This window comes from Oratosquilla oratoria, chromosome 26, assembly GCF_046742065.1.
Source record: "Oratosquilla oratoria isolate Oo_2021 chromosome 26, ASM4674206v1, whole genome shotgun sequence".
Classification (NCBI taxonomy): Eukaryota; Metazoa; Arthropoda; class Malacostraca; order Stomatopoda; family Squillidae; genus Oratosquilla; species Oratosquilla oratoria.
Window position 1 is genome coordinate 34,576,191 of NC_134802.1, and position 24,000 is coordinate 34,600,190.

Here is a 24,000-nt window from a genome sequence, read left to right on the forward strand (position 1 = left end):
GTAGGAAGGGGATTTATCGAAAGAAGCTCCTATAAAACGAACAAAATAGTCTTGAATGTAAAAGAAAAAAATAAACAAACAGTAGATGAATATTTAGTTGTCAGTTATGTATGTATATATGTAGGCGTGTAGGTAGGTAGGTAGGTGTGTAGGTTTGTAGGTAGGAAGGGGGTTTATCGAAAGAAGCTCCTATAAAACGAACAAAATAGTCTTGAATGTAAAAGAAAAAATAAACAAACAGTAGGTGAATATTTAGTTGTCAGTTATGTATGTATGTATGTATGTATGTATGTATGTATGCATGTATGTATGTATGTAGGTGTGTATGTAGTTGCAGAAGGCCCTTTCTCTTTTATAAGGGAGGTGGCTGGGCTACAACACAACCCCCCCACACACACACAGAATAAATAGATAGATAAATAAAAACCCATTCGACCACCCTTCCCACATGAGCACCTCTGGGTCGTAGGGGCGCCGTGTTAGGTAATATTGAACAAGGAAGTTTCCTTCATGTAAATTTGGACAGCTCCCACTCTTCAGGCCAAAGCCTGATTAAGCAGGAGACCTTTTTAAGTCCAATTCAGAACCCTCGCCTCCACTCAAAAAGCAACAATGGCCTCGCCCTCTTCTGTACATCCACGTCAGACGAACTCGCCTTGGAAGAAACATCCATCTCATCCCACAATATACTGGATTAGAAAAAAAAGTAAATAAAACAAGATAATGAATGAATAGATAGATAGATAGGTAGATAGATAAATAGATAGATGAATAAATAGATAAATAGATGTAGATAAATAAATATACAGATAAACAGATAAATAGATAAATAAAGATTTAGATAGATAAAGATATAGATAAATAGATAAATAGATGAACGAATGAATGAATGAATGAACGAATGAACAAATAAATTAATGAATAAATAAATAAATGAATAAATAAATAAATAAATAAAATGAATAAATGAATGAATAAATGAATAAATGAATAAATGAATGAATAAATGAATAAATGAATGAATGAATAAATGAACAAGCAAACAAATAAAATAGATAAATCAAACAATCAATCATTCAATGAACAAACACAATCATGTCTCTTGGAGACTACTAATCTTGCCGGCCGACACGTAAGCCCGGAACAATTTTCCGGGGAAAATCATGAGGTCTGGTAACCCTCTTCCCCGGGTTTTACCCGCCAGAGCCGAAGACCAGCCCCGGAGAAATGTCAAGACAATCTCCAGCTGCTAGAGAGATATTTCCGTAAAACGGAGGCAAGGGTGTGGGGTGAGGGGTGAAGGGTGTGAGGTGAAGGGTGTGGGGTGAAGGGTGTGGGGTGAAGGGTGTGGGGTGAAGGGTATGGGGTGTAGGGGTGTGGGGTGAGGGGTGAAGGGTGTGGGGCGAGAGGTGAAGGGTTTGGGTTGAGAGGTAAGGGTGAAGGGAGTGGGGTGAAGGGTGTGGGGTGAGGAGTGAGGGGTGTGGGGTGAAGGGTGAGGGGTGAGGGGTGAAGGGTGTGGAGTGAAGGGTGCATGCTAGTGTGAGTGTCAGCATAGCATAGCGTGTTAGTGTTAGTACGTTAGTGTTACTTTGTTTGTTTGTGTATTCATTGTGTACGTGTGTACGTGTGCGTGCGGAAGTGCGTGTATGCGCGTGAGTACAAGTGTGTGCGCGTGCGTGTACAAGGTTGCGTGGATGTGTTGAGTGCAAGCGTATGTGCGTGTGCGCAAGAATGTGTGCGCACGCTTTTGTGCACGTGTGTATTGTCTGTACATGGCATTAGGCACGCCTGACGGGGCTCAAACATACATGATGCTTACGTATGAAGACCTACCATTGGCATCCATTTTTGTACCCACTCCGAGGGTGTGAACTCTGGTTACTCCTTCAGGACATACTATAGCGTGTTTTATAGTTGTACTTTATCATTTTACTTTCCTTTTTCAAACCCTATTGACAATTATGTAGTATACATTTTCCATAGTATTACTTTCCCCTTTCCAACTTTCTGAACCGTTATACAACTTTATCATTTATGTTGATGCACTGTGTAAGAAAAGTCTTTTGTTCTCTTTTTTTGATAGTTTCATGTTTCTCTTTTTTTTTTTTTTTGTTAAAGCAAAGGTATTTTTTTTATTACTTCATTTTTGGCAGTCATGACAAACTGAAACCAGGAACGATCCTGTGTAGGACTGATCAGGAGGAGGATAAAGACAAACACTCTTTTAGGGCTTCATCTCTTTTACTGACGCTCTGTTGGTACGAAGAACGTAATGTACAGACTTTCTCTCCCTCCAGATACTTTGGTGGGGAGTTTCTTGAAGGATTACAGAGGCCCTTGAAGGATTACAGTGATCCTTGAAGGATTACAGAGACTCTTGAAGGATTACAGAGACCTTTGAAGGTTTACAGAGACTCTTGAAGGATTACAGAGACCCTTGAAGGATTACAGAGACCCTTGAAGGATTACAGAGACCCTTGAAGGATTACAGAGACCCTTGAAGGATTACAGAGACTCGAAGGTTTACAGAGACTCGAAGGTTTACAGAGACCCTTGAAGGATTACAGAGACCCTTGAAGGATTACAGAGACCCTTGAAGGATTACAGAGATCCTTGAAGGATTACAGAGACCCTTGAAGGATTACAGAGACTCGAAGGTTTACAGAGACTCTTGAAGGATTACAGAGACCCTTGAAGGATTACAGAGACTCTTGAAGGTTTACAGAGACCCTTGAAGGATTACAGAGACTCTTGAAGATTTACAGAGACCCTTGAAGGATACAGAGATTCCAGAGACGATTTTTTTTTCTTTTTCTGTAACAAAACCCAGAAGAGGAAACTATTTCAGAACGAAGCGAACTGGGAGGCTGTGACTCGAGATCCTCGAGGTCGATCCTAACCGTCGGACATCTCTTCTTGCGCAGCGTTGCACTCTAAGTCTGCGCCATCTTCTTCAGGAGGCTTCTTCGTGGCAGTCTCGAATGTAACTTAACCCACTCAGGACACGAGGCAAAACTTCCTTATTGGCCTTTTTATTTGGGTACCCTGACTGTGCCGTGGGTCGTTTTTTTTTAAAGAACGCAAGAAAAAAAAAAAAAAAATCCACGAGTTTCTCTCATTGTACATACAAAACGAATCTCTGACAAGTTCATAAATATTTATTTTTTAATTTATTTTTTTTATTTTCTCCAAATAAATTATCACCTGACCGCAAACACACACGGTAATATATAGAAAAACCCCAAGGGGAATGCGAGCAAAACAGCATTAATATATTTACTTAGTTTAACTGGATAAGTGACTTCGACATGCATTGTAACTCCTAAGGATTGTAAAAGGATTTTCAATTTTGGATATTAATACTGTCAAGCATTATTCAATAAATAAATCATACCACAGATAAAGCTCAACGTTCGAATAAAATAAATAATTTCAGAAATGGGGAGGAAATAATGTTTAAATATATAAATTAATTAGATATTATGATCACGGGATGGGGACAAGGAGAGGTGGAGGGTTCTTTGTGACGTCGTGCAAGTCTATGACGTCATGGCAGCATGTGACGTCACTGCAGCCATCTACTGTGATGTCATGTTAGCGTCCATAGTTTTGGAAGAACATTTTTGGTCGACGATTTGGAGGACGCGGAATGTAGGCATGGGTGATGTGGGCTGATGTGGGTTGACGGGGGCTTGTGGGAGGCTTGTGGGGGGCATGTGGGAGGCTTGTGGGGGGCATGTGGGAGGCTTGTGGGAGGCTTTGGGGGCTTATACGAAGTTTCAGGTTAATGGGTCGAAGTGAGGATTACACACTTACTTCAACTTCAATTTCTTCGACCCGATATTCAACGAAGCATTTGTTAAGGCTTATGTAGTGCACCATCTATTTCAATATTTTTTTTCAACTTATCTCCTTTTCCATGGCTATTTCCTCGTTTTGTTGTCATTCTTTGTCATCTTTGTGTATATACACCATTTCCAGGGCGACACAAAATCTACTTTCAACTCTTCAACTCCCTTCGGACGGGTTGAAGTTCTCCGATTACTAAATTTGTTCAGTTGAAGGTCTGTTTCCGGACCTGTAGGATTACAGAAATTAGCCATTTTCCAAATCCCTGTATATAAACAAAGATATTGAAGAAATACAACGGAGGTGCTGGGAGCAAAGCTTTGTACGCGACGAACGTTCCTGTCTATGGAGAAGGGACAGAAGTGAAAGCCTATGTTGCAGTTTTTGCGTGTTACTTGCAACACCCTTCATCGGCTTCAGGGTTACACATCAGCATACCCCATCAGGAGCACCTCTTCCTACAGGAATAACCTTTCTTTGGAATCAGTTTCAGGAACGCTCTCCTTCTGTAGAGGCGTTTCTCTAGGGTCGCTCTTCTTCAGATACTCTCCCCTTTTTTGTGATGCACTTCTTCCGGTGGTCCTCCGACCTCCCTCCTCCTTCGGGAATAGTTCCCTTCTTCAGGAAGATCTACGAACCTGCACACTTCCCTAGGGCATGCCCAGCCCCGACAATCCTTCTTCCGTATTCCAGGAGTGATTGACTGGATAGATTTATCTAAACAAAACGGGGGACGTACTTTCGTCCTTGGAGAAACTACATCACTAGTTGGTATAAATAGACCTAACTCTCCACAGGTATTCCTCATGTGCCAGGAACAGAAGAACATCACCTTTCTTGCAGAGAACCTCCCCCTTTACACAAATTCCCTCCGGCATATGGAGCCAGCCTTGGAAAACACAAGTGGAAAATATATATACAAAATAATAATCCGTAGATTTCAGGAACAACAATTTCAAAAGGTACTGAAGTCACCACCATAGGGCACGAGTAGTACTTGACGACTCTCGCACTCTAGTGGTTACATCTCCCCCAAGGACGACCTCTGGAGAGAGGTCGAGGGTGAGGGGGGGGGCCAGGGCAGGGCAGGGAGGAAGCTGTCTCGAGGTTCGCGCCGTGATGGTGTCCCAAAATCTCAGGATCGAACCTTTTCCCACGAAAAGACTCCACCCACCGCTACCTCTTCCCCTGGCAGCGCCTACTCAGATCGGAGAGAGACTCCCCTCCCATCGAGTAGGAGACTTGCATCCACGGGTCTCCCTCCCTAGGCGGCCTCGAGTTTTTCCCCGACGGCGAAACCCAAATTCTTCTCGTAAAGGCTCCTCCTCCACTTCCTACTCCTCCTCCTTCTTCTTCTCTTCCTGCGGCCGGAGCCTCATAACCTTCGTTTCCTTCGGCCTTCGGCTTTGGCTCTGTCGATGAGCGTCCTGAGGGAGGCCATGGCCACGTGGAGACCCCGGCCTGTGACGGCGCAGACGGGGGCGACGCCCCACACCATGCCCTGCCCCGCCTCCTCCAAGTCCAGCGCCACTGCCACACTGGAAGCGTTCAGAGCACCCGGAACGTCCTGTGGAGGGAGAAGATGAAGTTACAAGAAGGAAAACAAGAGCACAAGAACGAGTGTGTTCGTGTGTGATGTTTGAATGTTTGCGTCCGCGTGTGGGTGTACGTACATTCGTTATTTCTACCTGTTGGCTCTTGGACACCTTTGGGCTCTCTCCGGCTTAGAATGTTAGTTTTATGTTCTGAGGCATAAATGCTCTTCGTAGGCGAGTGTGTGTAATTATCCCCATTTTGGTAAATCTTTGGCTCCAGAGTAAAAGGGCAACCAATTATCATAAACTAATTTGAATTATCCACTTCCACACGATCGTTATTTCTAAATTTCCTTATGACAATAAAGACCTCATCATATGTAATTGTACAGCAATTTCCCAAGAAGTACATTTCAGTGTACTGAAAAACACGGTGTCATCTGCTAAGCTATGGCATCCGCATTTCGTATGATGTGTGTTTAGTGGCCGAGCGGGCTAGAGCGTCGCTGCTTGCGGCGGAGGTCGAGGTGACTGCAACTCGAGCCCTGCCGCCAGCGAGTTGAACCAAGGATAAGGTTAATTAAATACCACACTACAAAGTCCTCTGTAAGGAGCACCGTCTTAGCCTCCTGATAGGGGGGAGTTCACGACGTTAAACTGAAACCGCATGTTTACGATACGAAAGAGTGTTAGGTCGTAAAGTAGTCCCTCATGTCGTAAATTTAAGACCTAAATATATCTGCGTCCCACAGTTACCTAAAAGACATCAACTTCTGAAGTACTCAGAAGTGGAGGCAGCTGTGCATGTTGATGGATTTTACAGATGTATATGGTGGCGCAGTTCGTCTTGACAGTAACGCCTTCGAAGGCAAACCAGGATTACCAACGTTACCGAGACAGCACGTGGGCTGGCACCCTGCTCCCTGATATCTCATCTTTTGTGTCTCATATTAAAGATATTTTTGAAGTTATTTTGCAATCGTCTGGCAGTATTTTTTTTTTTTTTGCGTACTTTACAAACGAGTTAAGCTCGTTTAAGCCTACGCCGGTTAAAACGCATTCTGTAACCGCCTTCATGACGGTTCTGAAAAACCAAGAAACCCGGACGGTGATTTTCCTTTTTAATCTGTGGGGCTTCATTGATGACGAAAATTTGTATTTCATTATACGATATTTTAAATTACGATCTAGGAAAAAAAATCAGTGAAATCTCCTGACTATTGCGGGAAAGGTGATGAGCCAACAGTTGAAGTCAGAGTCTTTATGTATTGATTTTTGTAAACAAATCTACACAACCCAAAAATACAGTAATACAAAAACTGAATATGAAGTTAGATAGAATGAAATGAATGAAAATAGAATATGAAAGAATACAAGACGAAAAGAAATAAAACAAGACAAAATAAAACAAGAAATAGAAAAAAAGAAGACTGAAGCACTACTGGATAGCTGTCTAAAGCTCGTTTCATACGTATCGACTTTTCGCCGTGCGTCGCCCACGACACGACCCCGAGCTCTCAAATAACCGTGGGCGTCTATTCACGCTTTCACACAACCAAGTGTGAATACATCCATAGACGCCCATGGTTAGTTGAGAACACGACGTCGTGTCGTGGACGGCACACGGCGAAAAGTCGATACGTGTGAAACGAGCCTCAGGCTTCCCCGTCCGGGCGGTGAAGGGCTCCGTACCCACCTGTTGGTTGGCGAGGACCAGGAGCGGTGGAGGGGGCGTCCTCTGTTGGACGGCGGATACGCGGCACACCTACACAGGAAAAAACAAAAAACAAAATTAAATAACCAAGAAAAGAAATTAATTAAAAATCAATAGAAAATAAATGAACAGATAACTGATATAGAAAAAATAAATTGAAAAATATGAATAAAGTGAATGAATAAATAATGAATACATAAAAACTGAATTAACAATAAAGACTTGATAAACAAATAAATAGATAAATAAATAACGTCCAATACATTGGTTCTGGAAGAGGAAATGCTCCTGAACGATCCCCCAAAACCCATCCCGCGTCGACCTACACGCAGCGAATATTCCAAAGTAATTTTCCGATAAATGTGCAACATTTACAAGAATACTCTGCTGCCCTGGCAATTTTCAACAATAAACAATACATCTGTACAAGTAAATCCTAAATATAGAAGTAAATTATCAAATAAACACGTACGCAAATATATAAATAAAACAAGTAGACGAAAATATAAAAAAAAAATAGTGTCTGGTCTCCACTAACGCAGCGAAGAATTCGAGACCGTTTACAACAATCTCAGTGACGCGTCGCGTCATCTTGTTAATATATGACGTGGGTTGCGTACATGCCACGTGCGGAAACCTCATCAGGACCATCTTTTCACCACCACCACCACCACCACCGCCCTGCTCAGGGGCGCGTCCCCAACGAGCCAATGCCTTGACGTCACTAAAACGCCCTTCTTCCTCCTAACCGACCGTTGCTGGAAAAACACCCGCGTGACATCATACATGACGTCACTAATAAATGGGTGACGTCACGGATGCGCTGACCATATGTCGGAATGGCACAAGTCATTTATTTCAGGAGGGTTTCATGTCGTCTTCAAGTAACAAAGGGGAGGGGCTTAGCTACCTACGTCATGTCGTTTAGGAAGGAGTCATTCGTCTACAGGTGAGAAGTGGGAGGAGCTTAAGGCTGCCAGTGTTATGACGTTTTGCTTAGTGACGAGCAGGCCGGGGAGGGGGGGGGGGTTGACAAAAAACACTCAAGACATCTGCATTCCTACGTTCACATGCGACGAGAGGATGACGCAGGATATAACGTCACATTCTCGAAAGTGACGAGGGAGACGGGTTTGGCGACGTGGTTTTTGCGGGAGGGGGAAGGGGCGACACCTACGTCATGTCGTCTTGAGCGGTGGGCGATTTTAGGGACGTAAGGATGAATTCAATATAATATTCTGTTCTATGCTTTATATACTATTATATATCCCTATGTAGGTGTCCACCAGCATGAAGGGTCTCTAGAACGGTCGAGACCCGTCCCTCGGCTGCATAAAATTGTCTGTCTTCAGAGGAAATATAATGATAATGGTAAATAGATGAAGATGAGATTGGTCTGTGTTGTAGGGTTAAATGAAGACGAATGTATCGCCGTTTTTATGGTAACAAACCGCTAGGTTCAATCAGCACTGGCATAGATACGGCGGTATTTTGAAAATCCTAGCTAATATCCTAACCCATCCTAACCCAACCCAAGGGATCAATTCAGACTCCACTCCTAAGAAACACGGAGTGAATAAAATCGCCTGACGACAGCCATATTATAAGGCAAAGTACTACCCGGTGCGGAAGGGGTGAGGTGCCTCTAAGTCAACAGAAGTTCATAAGCCGCCCGCCACGGGCGCGTGCCAAGCCGCCCCCACGCCCGTCCGCCCACGCCTGGTCGAACCCACTTCAGTATGCAAGTCTCACAATGCCCTAACCGTATACTGGTTTATGTTGAGCATATGAATACTGGAAGACTTTAGATATTTGACAAATAGAATAAAATAAAGATAACTATCAAAAGCACAGGAGAACTGATAATGTCAATGGTGGTTAGCGTCTTGATCTCTCACACTTAGAGTTCCGTGTTCGCGGTTCACCCAGGACGAGAGATCCTTGTACAAACAGTGCAAGCCGTTACTGTCCCCGTTGACCAAGGGAATGTGCGTGCGTGTGTGTGCGTTTGCGTGTCGTGTGTGTCGTGAGAGTCGTGTGTGCGTGTGTGCGTGTGTGCGTGTGCGTGTGTGCGTGTGTGCGTGTGTGTGTGTGTGTGTGTGCGTGTGTGTGTGTGTGTGTGTGTGTGTGTGTGTGTGTGTGTGTGTGTGTGTGTGTGTGTGTGTGTGTGTGTGTGTGTGTGTGCATGTGTCCGCGTGTCCCTGTGCGTGTGTGCGTGTGTCCGTGTGCGTGCACGCACTATACGAGTTCCAAGTTCTCATCCGGGAAGGTACTAGTTGTCCATCACCAGCCCAACATGCGGTCTAAGACCATGGTGGATTATCAAACGAAACGTATATTTTTTCATGAACTGGAACGACGAGGGTCCTTGTCCAACTACCCTATTCGCTGAAATTAGTCCCCCCCCCCCCGAGCTGAACCCCGACCCATTTTCTGTTAACTTGACCTGACCTAGTTGCTAAGGAGCCACGTCAAAATGTGGCAGTGAAACACCTCCCCAGTTTCATCACTTTTGATCTTTCCAATTTGCCCTCCTTTCGCCACCCCGAGCCATGGCATTTTCAAAACTTCCTATTACCCTTTCGCTCGCATTCTGAACACGTTACCACTTCACCCGACCGGCCTCTCAGGGCTTCTGCGGTTGGCCTTCACCCGACAGGCCTCTCAGGGCTTCTGCCGCTAGCCCCCTTCACCCGACAGGCCTCTCAGGGCTTCTGGCGCTAGCCTCCTTCACCCGACCGGCCTCCCAGGGCTTCTGCGGTCGGCCTTCACCCGACAGGCCTCTCGGGGCTTCTGTCGCTAGCCTCCTCCACCCGACCGGCCTCTCAGGGCTTCTGCGGTTGGCCTCCTCCACACGACGCATTTTCGTTTACTTTCCCTCCTGTTGAAGGCATATAATTTTATGGAGTTGATGGAGGAGGGGGACGGGGGTTGTGGATTCTACCCTGAAGCAAGGTTCGGGGGGGGGGAAGAGGGGGGAGGAGGAAGAGGGGGAAGAGGGGGAGTATCAATCCATATAAACCCTGAGGCAGGACTCCCTGCTCTCATTCTCAGGCCATCCAACTCCATATAACAATCCGTCCTAAAGATAATATAAAAAATATAAATAGTCAAATAAATGGATAGATATATGATCATCATAATAAAGATAACAGACAAAAACTAAGAGCGTCACCACATTGAGAGGGTTGAAGACTCATTTTTGCTCGCAAGGCCTTCGCCTTGCATGGCCCTCTAGCCTTTAGCTCGACCGAACAAACGCTCGAGGACATTCGAACCTGACCCACGAAAGAGCAGGACTACACAAATACATCCTCTACTGTTGTTGGAGTAATGCAATATGGCTGACAAAAATAACTTCAACAATAAGGGGACAACTCTACACAGACATTCATCACTCAGCGAAATGTGCATTTGCATGATCTTGATAACATGTCCTTGTAATTTTGTGTTTTTAAAACTAATAAAGAACCAAAATAAACACTGGGTTCGTTTGTCTTGTTAACCTCTTCAAAGAGGATTTTTTTCTTGTTTTAATACGAGAGCATTTTATTCAGCTGAACCCACCCTGTCGCGGGGAACAAGAATACCAATGCAGTGTTCCCCTCTTATTTTTCTTCTGCAGGAAAACAATTAAGATAATGAAAAACTATTTTGAATAAAAATAAGGATAATTATCTAACAATTTACTATTTCATTGATAAATAAATAGATGAATATAAGAACAAATATATTTCCACCTGTAAGGAACATTACCTAGATCTAAATCCTATCCATTACGTCTACTTTGACGATGTTGACGCAACGCTAAACACTGGTGTCTGAACCCTTGCTAACGACCCAGGACTGGCGTCCCACCCACCACGGGGGTGACTAACGAGCCTCCCCCCCAACTGCAGACGATTACGTAAAGCGCCAGCAACCCCCCCACACCCCCAACTCCCCCTCACCAACCCCACAGTCCCACCCCCACGGACAGTCACTGAAGAACGCCGTGCGTCTTACTAAAGTTTCCTTAATGACTGTGCACTCGACAGGATGTGCGAGCTCTATGATCGAGTGCCAGACAGAACACACTCATCAGAACACACACATCAGCACACGCACACAGGCACAGAGCTCTCCTCCGGGAAGGTAACAGCTGTCGATCACGAGTCCAACACGTGATCTAAGGCCACGGTGAAGGACACACAGACACAGAAAATACTGCCCTGGAAGGACCTTACCTTTAGGATTCTGGCCAGCTCGACCCTCGCCTCCTCCAGCGAGTCCTGCGGTGCGGCGGAGTTGACGACGAAAACGAGGGCGTCCGTGCCACGGACGTAGGTGTACCACAGGGGACGAAGCCGTTCCCCGCCCCCGACGTCCCACACTTCCCACCGGTAACCTCCCCCTCGAACCTGCAGGAGAGACAACGGGAGACAAGGTTAACAAGGACAAGGTTAATAGGGACAAGTTTAACAAGTACAAGGTTAACAAGCAGATTACTATAAGGTTAACAAGCAGATTACTATAAGGTTAACAAGCAGATTACTATAAGGTTAACAATCAGATCACTATAAGGTTAACAACCAGATTACTATAAGGTTAACCAGATTACTATAAGGTTAACAACCAGATTACAATTAGGTTAACAACCAGATTACTATAAGGTTAACAACCAGATTAACATGGTTAAATACAAGTTTAACAACAAGCTTACCGACAAGGATAACGACAAGGTTAACAAGGGTAATAACGACCAGAGACCACAAAGACAACTTTTGCAGAAATGGAAAATAAATATGGAAAATAATAAAAAAGAAAATAAAGCAAGACCAGAGAAAAACAAAGACTAAATACTTTGGGATAAATCAGATAGGCATCTTGTACATAAAAGGCAAAAAGTCAGCATATCCTGACAAGAATGAATTAATAAACAAATAAACAAGTAAATAAATAAAATAAATGTCCATAATCTTCAAGTTTAAACGATAAGGAAACTGAAGAATATTCCAAGAGCTTTCCACTCCTTCTTCCAAGTGGAAGGTTATTAAAGAACAGAGCAGCTGACTTGCACAAGGTGTTCTTACAGAAAAGGAGAACATAAAGATGCAAACTACTCCAAGTTTGGAGTGACCACGGCGGTTTGCATTTAAGAGCTTACAGCCCTCGAGAGTGTGTGGGGGATCACCCTCAACACATTCTTGCGCGGGATGCATACATATATACATATACATATGTACATAATTGCCGTATATGGCCCTCGACAAGAAACTTTTGGATTAGTTGCGATTCTCCGATTCCCAACACGGTGGCCTTGGGAGACAAAAGAAAAAAAAAGAAAAAAAAAAATCAACGCTCACCCTCCCTCTCTCTCGCCCTCTCCCCCGCTCCTCCCTCCCCCTCTCCCCTCCCTCCCTTCCTCACCCTCCTCCCTCCCCTCCCCCTCCCTCCCTCCCTCCCCTCTCCTCCCTCCCTCTCCCCTCCCTCCCTCTCTCCCCTTTCCCCTCTCCCTCTCCCTCCCACTCCTCCCTCCCTCCCCTCTCCCCCCTCCCTCTCCCTCTCTCTCCCTCCCGCTCCCTCTCTCTCCCTCCCTCTCCCCTCTCCCTCTCTCTCCCTCTCCCTCCCTCTCCCCTCTCCCTCCCTCTCCCTCTCCCCTCTCCCTCTCCCTCCCTCCTCCCTCTCCCTCTCCCTCTCCCTCCCTCCCGTCCCCTCCCTCTCCCCTCTCCCTCCCTCCCTTCCCCTCCCTCTCCCCTCTCCCTCCCTCCCTTCCCCTCCCTCTCCCATCTCCCTCCCTCCCTCGCCCTCTCTCCCTCTTCCTCCCTCCCTCTCCCTCCCCCTCTGTCCCTCTCCCTCTCCTTCCCTCCCTCTCTCTCCTTATCCCTCCCTCCCTCTCCCTCTCTCCTTATCCCTCCCTCCCTCTCCCTCTCTCCTTATCCCTCCCTCCCTCTCCCTCTCCCCCTCTCCTTATCCCTCCCTCCCTCTCGTGGGGGCGAAGACCAAAATTTTATAGTGAACGACAGTTGATTTAATTCAATGTGTGCGTGAAATCCACAAAATATGTTTCTATAAACAAAATGTGTACGATAAAAAAAATATGGGAACCATGGACTATGACCAAAGACTTCTAAACACTCAATTATTAGGCCCTGTTCACACTTACGGTTTGAACCGCGCGGTACCACATAGTCAAGTAAAAACTGCGTGGTAGTGTGAACGCCTCCACCGCCTTACATCGTAATTGAACCGCCGCAGTTCAAACCGCTAGTATGAGTAAAGTTAAGACAAGGTCCCGACACTGGACGAAAAAATGACATTAATTACCTTCTCGTGGTTGAAGGCGAGTGTGGGCGTGGTGTGGAGATGGGCGTTGTGCTTGAGCCTCATGAGGACGGTCGTCTTCCCCGCCCCGTCGAGGCCGAGGAGGACCACCCTCCGACGCCCACGCACAGCCGCGCCCACCCTCCTCACCACCTCCTCCATCACGCCCGAGCGGTGAGCCCAGGCCATCTCCTCCAGGCCGCCCACGCCCCCGCCCACTAGGGGAAGCTCGGGGGACGGGTAATACTCTGGTTGTTTCTTCTGTATCTGCTGTTGCTGCTGTTGATGGTGATTACGATTCGGGTGGTGTTGTTGGTGATGGAGATGCTGTTGCTGATGATGGTGTTGCTGGTAGAGCTGCTGCTGGTGGTGATGGTGGTGGATGTTGCCGTTGTTGGTCTGCGTGTGTCTGTCCTCCGCGAAAGAATCGCTGCTGTCGCTGCTGTAGCCGCCGGTCAAGCCCACGCGGTTCCTGTAGTCCCATGCGGCCTCCTCGGCCCTCCTTCCGTAGAGAGCGGCCTTCTTGAGCTCCTCACGGGCGTGACCTTTCCCCGGGTGGTTCTCTTTGGACCTGGAGTAGGACTGTGACCTCGAGACCAGCTTCTCGCGAGGTCGACCGTACACCTGTTCCAACGTGCGTCCATTCAACTGTTCTCTGTTGATCAGGCCGCTCAGCTGCTCCTTGGTCAGCCTGACAGCAGTCTTCTGCTTCTCGCGGTTGTGCCTGACGGGGCTGAGCTGTTCCCTGTCCAGGGCCTCGGCGCTCCCCGGCATCTCCGCCCGGATGGACGTGTCGGACCAACTCGTGTCCGAGTCCCCGGCGACCCAGGAAATTTGTTTTCTTCTCTTGAGGTCACGGTCGGCTTGGGACCGGTCCTTCGACCTCAGAGTGCCCTGCCAGTACGAATAGGCCCAGGCCATGGTTATGGTTCTCTTTAAGCAATGGTTAACACGTTAATTACGAGATAGTTTTCCCAAAGGCTAAGTTATCCAGCGCGTCGAGCCGGACTAAAATCGGCCAATTTTTTTTTTTTCTTCTATTCAGAACCTCGGAATCTCGTGAGAATAAAAATGAAAAAAGTTAAGCAAGAAAGTATCCTCCACTTCAAGTTCTTCTTGGGTTCCTTTCTCGTTCTCAAATTTCACACTCGAACTGCCAAGTCGCTACGCAGGTTCTTCGGGGCCTTCCCACGGAATGCCTCCTTGGAGCCGGATCGACTTACTTCGGTTGTAAACAATTCGGACAGTTGCCTCACTATCCTTCTACGCAGCTACGGTGACCGTACTGCCTTGGAACGATCCTTGGACGGTTTTTGAACGGTTACGAGCCTCTCGACGATCTTCGGGATGCCTCTAACACTTCGAAAGAATTCCGCACACTTCGTCTGTCCTCTACGTTCTTATAATATTCTCTTCTATGTGATCCACTACTTTTTAATTTTATGCTCTTCATTCACTACGTATCCTAGTTTTGTGCGTGTTATTTTAGCTAGTATCTTCTGTACACTATATCTAGGTCCTCTTGTTGTCTATTTGCGTTTGTTTAGGTTTTGGCGGATGTAAAAACACCTGCGCATCAGAGGTACTATTGTCACCGTTTCGCTCACTCGCGATGCGGGTAACCTTGACAAAATGATCTGTTCCCTTCCTTCATCAAGTCTGTCAACACAAATCTATCGTGTTGCTTTTTTTGTTTGTTTTTTAATGCACTACTTTGGGTTTTTTTCTTTTTTACTATTACTATTCGTTGTCGTTACTGCGCTCAACACTACAAAATATGCTTTGCTGTTGTTGTTATTCTGGATCTCCACCGGCTGCCGACTAAACGACTTCCGTTGACTGACAGGCCCGATGTGACTGACGGTCCTGCAGAGCAGCCACTCCTTGCCGCTCCACCTGAGGAAGAAGAAAGAAAAATCATTAGTAATCAAGACAAAGAATATGCATATGTAATCAATTTAGGTTAGTTTTGTGTGTACACGCGCGCTCACGTGCGTGTATATGTGTGCGTGTGTGTGTGCATGCGTGTGTTATAGAATATGCCACAGCCATGAATTCCCCCCCCCCCACACACACACACCAATCCACGCCGTCAGAGGTAACAACTTGGGACACTTCATTAGGGTTGATGAAAAGTCTGTCTATGTTGTCCGTCGACCCTTCTGTCGCCTGACAGGTCAGTGACATGTCGCTGACAGGTTCTTCGTCACAACGCGGAACCAATATGGGGACAAAAAGCTCCGACTCGCTTCGCTTCGCTAGTCGCTCATGTCAGAGAGTCCTCATGGACGACGTGCCACAGCGCGGTTGCGGGTGCGCACTGGTATAACTGCGGTTATTACGAAACTCCCTTTATAGATTTCTGTAGGTATTCAGAGTGGAACTGTGCAACGATGACGACCCACGTTTCGTTCAAACGCGCGCGCAAAAAAAAAAAAAAAAAAAAATATATATATATATATATATATATATATATATATATATATATATATGTTTCATTAAAAGTGATGGCTAGTTGTGCATTAATAATTTTCTTAATGGTATTTTCCATATACCTTATTAAGGATTTGTTTTCCTTAGGAAGGAAATTTATGACTTGGCTGTATGTAGTCATATTAGCTAATATGACTACATACAGCCAAGTCATAAATTTCCTTCCTAAGGAAAACAAATCCTTAATAAGGTATATGGAAAATACCATTAAGAAAATTATTAATGCACAACTAGCCATCACTTTTAATGAAACATGCATTAGAGAAAAACTCCTGCCTAAATACACTGACAATATATATATATATATATGACGAGTGCATGTAACTACAAGGACACGCGAGACCCGTTTCATAGCTTCCCGTACACCTGTCGCAACACGTTCATTCACATCGAACACTGTCGAACATGTCGTCCTTAGCAGTCGTCAACCCGCATTAGATAAAAAGAAAACGGGCCACAGGCAGTGACCAACCTCTGACTCGAGCAAGAACTAATAGGGTTGAATTTTGTTGCCGATCTCCCCTTCCTCTACGGACCAGAGTCGCGCAGATCTTCTTACACATCTATTATGCCTCTGACTGTACGAATGATACTGAGCCGAGACTATAACCACTGGGCCACAACAACTCCAAGATCACCATAAAAGGACACGAGTAAAGGATGCCTGGTTTGGCGACACGACCAGTCCCTTGGGGAAGAGTGGGAAGGGGCGGGGGAGGTGGGGAAAAGTGGGAAGAGCCTGGGGAGGTGGGGAAGAGTGGGAAGGGGCGGGGGAGGGTGGAAGAGAGGGGAGGGTGGAAGAGAGGGGAGGGTGGAAGAGAGGGGAGGGTGGAAGAGAGGGGAGGGTGGAAGAGAGGGGAGGGTGGAAGAGAGGGGAGGGTGGAAGAGAGGGGAGGGTGGAAGAGAGGGGAGGGTGGAAGAGTGGGAAGGGGAGGGTGGAAGAGTGGGAAGGGGATGGAGAGGTGGGGAAGAGTGGGAAGGGGATGGGGAGGTGGGGAAGGGGATGGGGAGGTGGGGAAGGGGATGGGGAGGTGGGGAAGGGGATGGGGAGGTGGGGAAGGGGATGGGGAGGTGGGGAAGGGGATGGGGAGGTGGGGAAGAGTGGGAAGGGGATGGGGAGGTGGGGAAGAGTGGGAAGGGGATGGGGAGGTGGGGAAGAGGGGGAAGGGGATGGGGAGGGGGGGAAGAGTGGGAAGGGGATGGGGAGGTGAGGAAGAGTGGGAAGGGGATGGGGAGGTGGGAAGAGTGGGATGGGGATGGGGAGGTGGGGAAGAGTGGGAAGGGGATGGGGAGGTGGGGAAGAGTGGGAAGGGGATGGGGAGGTGGGGAAGGGGATGGGGAGGTGGGGAAGAGTGGGAAGGGGATGGGGAGGTGGGGAAGAGTGGGAAGGGGATGGGGAGGTGGGGAAGAGTGGGAGGGGATAGGGGAAGAGTGGGGAGGGGATGGGGGAAGAGTGGGGAGGGGATGGGGGAAGAGTGGGGAGGGGATGGGGGAAAAGTGGGGAGGGGATGGGGGAAAAGTGGGGAGGGGATGGGGGAAGAGTGGGGAGGGGAGGGGGGAAGAGTGGAAGGGGGGAAGAGTGGAAGGGGGGAAGAGTGGAAGGGGGGAAGAGTGGGAGGGGGGAAGAGTGGGGAGGGGAGGGGGGAAGAGTGGGGAGGGGAGGGGGGAAGAGTGGGGAGGGGAGGGGGGAAGAGTGGGGAGGGGGGAAGAGTGGGGAGGGGCGGGGGAAAGGGGGGAAAGGGGAGGGGGGGAAGTGGGAGGGGGCGGAAGCGGTCTTCCACCCGTACGTGCGAACCCCCCCCCCCACCCACCCATCCATCCTTCACTTCTTCTGACCAGCCTGAAGGAACCTATTCAAAGACCCGAGGGAGGCCGAAGAACAAGAAGGGGCATAGTAAGGTACGACAAGGCCACAAAGTATACAATTTCTTTAAAATAACAACTGAAAAATATACTAATATAAAACTAGACAGACCGAGAGACACAGTCAGGCACAGAGAGACTAGGGTAGGACAAGAACGTGGTGTAAATGTTACTTCTTCACAAGTTGCAAGACACCAGGACAGACTTGTACCATGGTGCTTAAAAAAAGACACCAAACTCCGACCCCGACGTTCCTACAAAGAGAAAGAGCAGACGAAATGTGGGCGGAGGAATAAAGAGGAGCAGCAAAGGGCCTTCAGGAAGAAGGAGGAAGAAGAAGGAGAAGGAGGAAGAAGAAGGAGGAGGAGGAGGAGGAGGAGGAGAGGAGGAGGAGGAGGAGGAAGGGGAAGAAAAGGATGTGGAGGAGAGGAAAAGGGAGAGGACGAGAGAAGATGAAGAGAAAGAAGAGTAGAAGAGAAGTGGAGGAAGAAGCGAGGACAAGAGGAGAGGAAGAAGAGGAAGAAGACAAAGACATAAAGGCGTAGAAGACTAGTCTTCTCAATGACCTTTCGTATCCTTCCCATTCCAAGGAACCGCGCCCTTGCCAAACCACTACCACCACCACAACAGCCACCACAGCCGCCACCACCACACCACCACCACCACCGTCACAGCCGCCGCCACCTCCTCAGCCGCAGCCGCAGCCACCACCTCCTCAGCCACAGCCGCAGCCACCACCTCCTCAGCCACAGCCGCAGCCACCACCTCCTCAGCCACAGCCGCAGCCACCACCTCCTCAGCCACAGCCGCAGCCACCACCTCCTCAGCCACAGCCGCAGCCACCACCTCCTCAGCCACAGCCGCAGCCACCACCTCCTCAGCCACAGCCGCAGCCACCACCTCCTCAGCCACAGCCACCACCTCCTCAGCCACAGCCGCAGCCACCACCTCCTCAGCCACAGCCGCAGCCACCACCTCCTCAGCCACAGCCGCAGCCACCACCTCCTCAGCCACAGCCGCAGCCACCACCTCCTCAGACGCAGCCGCAGCCACCACCTCCTCAGACGCAGCCGCAGCCACCACCTCCTCAGCCACAGCGTACGCAAGGGAAAACTCAGTCTACTCTTATGTCATGGCGAGATGAAATCCGGACACTTCGGGTGAAAGATCGACCAAACTAAGTAAGTTCCCGAGGTTCGTCACTGTCAAAAGGAGAGAAGGGAACCTCTCCAAGATGACGTCAGAGTAATAACACGTGGTTTCATCCATCCATCCATCCATTCATTCATTCATTCATTCATTCATTCTCTGGTCTAGCTCCCCATCCGGGTCGACCCTAGGGCCCCGAGGGTAGAGTCGAGAAGGTCACCAGACACGGTCGGAATATCCATAAATGGCAGGATGTGGTTGCCAACATCAAACGCAAGACCAGAACATTCAATTGTAGTAACAATGAAGTTAACAGGTAAGAATGATTACATAAATAATCTAGATAAAATTAATAAATAGTGAAACAAGTAATTGATGCATAGATGGTACAGTAGATACTGGGTAGATTATGAAATATTAGATAAATGGATTATATAAATACATTTATAAACAGCAAATTAACAGACAAGCGATACCTAATAAATGGATATAAAGAAATGAACAAACACATTCCACAGCTTCCTCATCATTCTACAAATTCCCTCATCATCCCACAACCTCCCTCATCATCCCACAACCTCCCTCATCATCCCACAACCTCCCTCATCATCCCACAACCTCCCTCATCATCCCACAACCTCCCTCACCATCCCACAACCTCCCTCACCATCCCACAACCTCCCTCACCATCCCACAACCTCCCTCACCATCCCACAACCTCCCTCACCATCCCACAACCTCCCTCACCATCCCACAACCTCCCTCACCATCCCACAACCTCCCTCACCATCCCACAACCTCCCTCACCATCCCACAACCTCCCTCACCATCCCACAACCTCCCTCATCATCCCACAACCTCCCTCATCATCCCACAACCTCCCTCATCATCCCACAACCTCCCTCATCATCCCACAACCTCCCTCATCATCCCACAACCTCCCTCATCATCCCACAACCTCCCTCATCATCCCACAACCTCCCTCATCATCCCACAGCCTCCCTCATCATCCCACAGCCTCCCTCATCATCCCACAGCCTCCCTCATCATCCCACAGCCTCCCTCATCATCCCACAGCCTCCCTCATCATCCCACAGCCTCCCTCATCATCCCACAGCCTCCCTCATCATTCTACAAATTCCATCATCCCACAACCTCCCTCATCATCCCACAACCTCCCTCATCATCCCACAACCTCCCTCATCATCCCACAGCCTCCCTCATCATCCCACAGCCTCCCTCAGCATCCCACAACCTCCCTCAGCATCCCACAGCCTCCCTCATCATCCCACAACCTCCCTCATCATCCCACAACCTCCCTCATCATCCCACAACCTCCCTCATCATCCCACAGCCTCCCTCATCATCCCACAGCCTCCCTCAGCATCCCACAACCTCCCTCAGCATCCCACAACCTCCCTCAGCATCCCACAACCTCCCTCAGCATCCCACTGCTCTAAAACCCGCAGGGCCGAGACAGCGGCGGCACTCTTTATCTCTCGCCCTCGTCAACTGGGGCGGCGGTCCTTATCTCCCGTGATGCCCGTCCTCAGAGTAAGAACATCTCCTTAGTCCCCTGGCCTCACTTCCGCCTCCGGGTCTGCCCTTCCGCACCCCCCCCCACCCAGCCTCCCCCCCTAATCGCCCCCTATCATAACCCTCTTACTCACCCACCCTGTTGTTACTCTCTCTCTCTCTCTCTCTCTCTCTTTGTCCTCTCCTTCTCCCGCCAAGCGAAGTCCCGGCGACCGCCAGTCCGGACAAGAGATCTCCAATTTTTTTTTGTCCTTTTACCCTTTATACAAAATGTCAGGATGCAATTCGTATATCTACAGATTTGGCTTCCACCTTTACCAATTCATTTCCACAGGTCAAAATTGAAAATTATGGGCACTGGAGAATTACCAGGGCTGTATCTTGTACAAATATTACACCAAAGTCTGATCATCTGATTCTTGGTCATCCCCCTCCCCTCCCCCCAACTCAATCCTTTGAACCTCCCCCCTCCTCTCCCTGGGCACCATGGGACCTTGTTCCCCCCCCCCCACACGCCCCTTCTCTTGTCGAGAACCCTCGTAGGCACTCAGTGCCACTGTCTACCCCATACCAGTGCCACGCCGTGTGTATTTTTTTTTGCAATTTTTTCCACCGTGATAGTAGCGCTACAATCATTATTACGAAGGCTGTACAATTGTCCTATACTCACTATAGTTTCAAGCCAGTAATAATCCCTCTCACATTTCCCGCTAAGGTACAGTTTTGGTCTCCGTCCTACAGAATGGACATCAATTCACTAGAATCGGTACAGAGAAGAATGACCAAAATGATACATGGACTCAGAAATTTGCCTTACGAAGAGAGACTTAGGCACCTTAACTTACACTCTCTGGAAAGACGCAGAGTGCGGGGTGATCTAATAGGTGTTCAAGTGGATCAAAGGCTTTAACAAGGGTGATGCAAACAAGGTCATCATATTAAAACAACAGGGCAGGACTCGCAGTAATGGATTTAAACTGGACAAATTTAGATTTAAGAAGGAAATAGGCAGGAATTGGTTTACTAATAGGGTGGTCACCGAATGGGATAGACTTAGTAACTATGTAGTGAGCGCTGATACTATCGGTTGCTTTAAGAAACGGTTAGACAACTTTATGGATGGGGATGACAGGTGGTGATGGATATGGAGCTGCCTAGTATAGGCCTTATGGTCTCTTGCAGTCTCCTTCATACTTATGTTCTTATGTCGTCTCCTCCTCCTCCTCCTCCTCCTCCTCCTCCTTGAGAACCAAGCCCAAGTCTCCCTCACCTCCCCCACACGTCACAAACCCTCGTCCTTGACTTCAACCTCTTTTCTGCGAGCTTCACCTACGCACTACGCCCTCCTGCACCTCATCAGGCGGCCGCCTTGACCTTAATCACAACCGCCTCCGTTGTTATCAGTAACCACGCACCAGGGCCTACGGCAAGAGCACTTATCCCTTCCCCCTCCCCACCCCCTCCCCCCTTCCCACTTAAACACTCGTTATCGGGAAGCGATTGTGGTCCACGGGTTATTTTTTTTTTTTTTTTTGTGGGGGGTTGGGGGGTTGGAGGCAGAGTTCGAATCTTCTTTGAAAAAAAAAATCAAAGGCGTACTCTCTTGCGACATCAGCTTCCAACCTCATCTTCCGAAGCTAAATTACCCACTTAGGATGAAAACCAACCCACCCACCCACCCATCCAAGAGGTGTAATTCCTTATCATCGTTTCTCTTCGTCAGCAACGGCCCTGACGCGGTGACTCAAGTTCCCCTGAAAGAACTTCGAGATCGAGATCAGGAAGACTCTCCTATTCGAGGCCAGGAGGTTGCCGCTCCCCCCCCCCCACCTCCCACACCTCTACCATGACCATGAGAGCTGCGCCCTTGCCGAATAGAACCGTCGAGCCAAGGAACTTACGTTAGAAGTATGGAATCGCTGTTACTTCTCTGGACTTTCCGTAAACGCATAGAATGGCCGTTGTGTTTAATTGTGTGTAGGTATGCATGTGTGTGTACACGAGGGTACGTGTACATGCGTGTATACACGAGTGCCAGCGTGTGGGGACGTGTGTACGTATACATTTGCTTGCGAGAATCCGCACGCATGTGTACGTGCGTGTACGTGCGTGCGAGTACGCGAGTGTGTCCGAATACATGTGTGCCTGTACGTGTGTGCGTATACGCGACTGTATGTTCGTGTGTGTGTACATGCGCGTGCGCACACTCGAGTGCATGTTTGTGTGCACGTGTATGCATCCCAAACTGCAGTAAATGCGCGAGCACACAAGCACACACACACACACACACACACACACACACACACACACACACACACACACACACACACACACACACACACACACACACACACACACACACACACACACACACACACACACACACACACACACACACACACACACACACAGCCGTAGATGAACAAACCATCTGATACACATGAAGTGACAAAAATCCTTAAAAGAGGCAGGGTGCCACCCCCCCCTAGGCAGGGTGCCACGCCCCACGCCCCCTAGGCACGGTGCCACGCACCCCCCCCCCCTCCCGGCACGGTGCCACGCCGGCTGACGGGCGCCAGAGCCACGTCATTCCAGACCATATAAGATCGCCACCATTAGACGTCTCAAGGTACACCAGTGACGTCATCACCCCCAACTGTGACGTCACCCTTTGCAGTAAGGTGAGTCATACGTATACCCACGCGGCACTGGCACTGTTATCACCCTGGATGGGGGGGGGGGAGGTTGACGTGGTTACAATGATGCCACTCACGCGATACTTAAGTCACCTCACCCCCCCCCATCCCCCATCACCACCAGCAGACAGAGCCTCTGGCTGAAGTTCGCCCAGAATGTTGAAGTTACAGTGATGACATCCACAGACTTTGATGGATTTGTACGTATACATGTTCTTGTTCTTATATACAAACGAGCACGCGCGCACGCGCATACATCTTTGAGCAAAATCCAATGCAAATAATCAAATACAAAATTCTACGGACGTATTTCCTTTATGTGCATATAAACGTACAAATAAACTAGTACGTTTCGTTTCGTTTTAGTGACTGACAACATTCTTCAACTACAAACGTACTTACACGACGTACACGAGATAACGATGCATACAAGGTTCTGCCAACCAATAGACTAGCATGGAAGCCGTTGACCAGATTAATCCATCTTTAACAACATCACATTGGGTCACTCGCTACCGGTCGAAACACAGGGGACATTTTAGTCTGGCTGCGGGCAAACAACTCCATTTAGCTTTGATACACACACTGCACTGTGGAAGGAAGCTAGTGGCAACAAGACCAAGGCGTAGACAGAGAAGTTCAGCTCAATTTGAATGAAAACAAGCAGGAGAGACACAGCCACCGACTCATCGATGGCCCTCCCACGTGATACCCAGATAAGGAGAGAGGGAGAGAGGGAGAGAGGGAGAGGGAGAGGGAGAGAGAGAGAGAGAGAGAGAGAGAGAGAGAGAGAGAGAGAGAGAGAGTGTGAGAGTGAAAGTGAGAGTGAGAGCGAGAGAGCGAGAGAGGAAAAGAGAAAGAA

At 48.3% G+C, this 24,000-nt stretch overlaps 1 protein-coding gene across 1 annotated transcript in view; it reads right to left on the bottom strand.

The window, feature by feature from the left end:
- Positions 1 to 2,222: 2,222 nt before the first annotated feature.
- The window catches only part of LOC143039463 (uncharacterized), a 61,048-nt gene continuing 39,270 nt past the window's right edge, over positions 2,223 to 24,000 (bottom strand). The window contains exons 2-5 of the mRNA XM_076209558.1: positions 13,405 to 15,297; positions 11,325 to 11,498; positions 7,081 to 7,149; positions 2,223 to 5,416 (exon numbers count right to left, since the gene is read on the bottom strand). Of these exons, the coding sequence (XP_076065673.1) occupies positions 5,225 to 5,416; positions 7,081 to 7,149; positions 11,325 to 11,498; positions 13,405 to 14,322 (1,353 nt within the window). The 5' untranslated portion in view covers positions 14,323 to 15,297 and the 3' untranslated portion in view covers positions 2,223 to 5,224. The remainder of the gene's footprint in view (positions 5,417 to 7,080; positions 7,150 to 11,324; positions 11,499 to 13,404; positions 15,298 to 24,000) is intronic.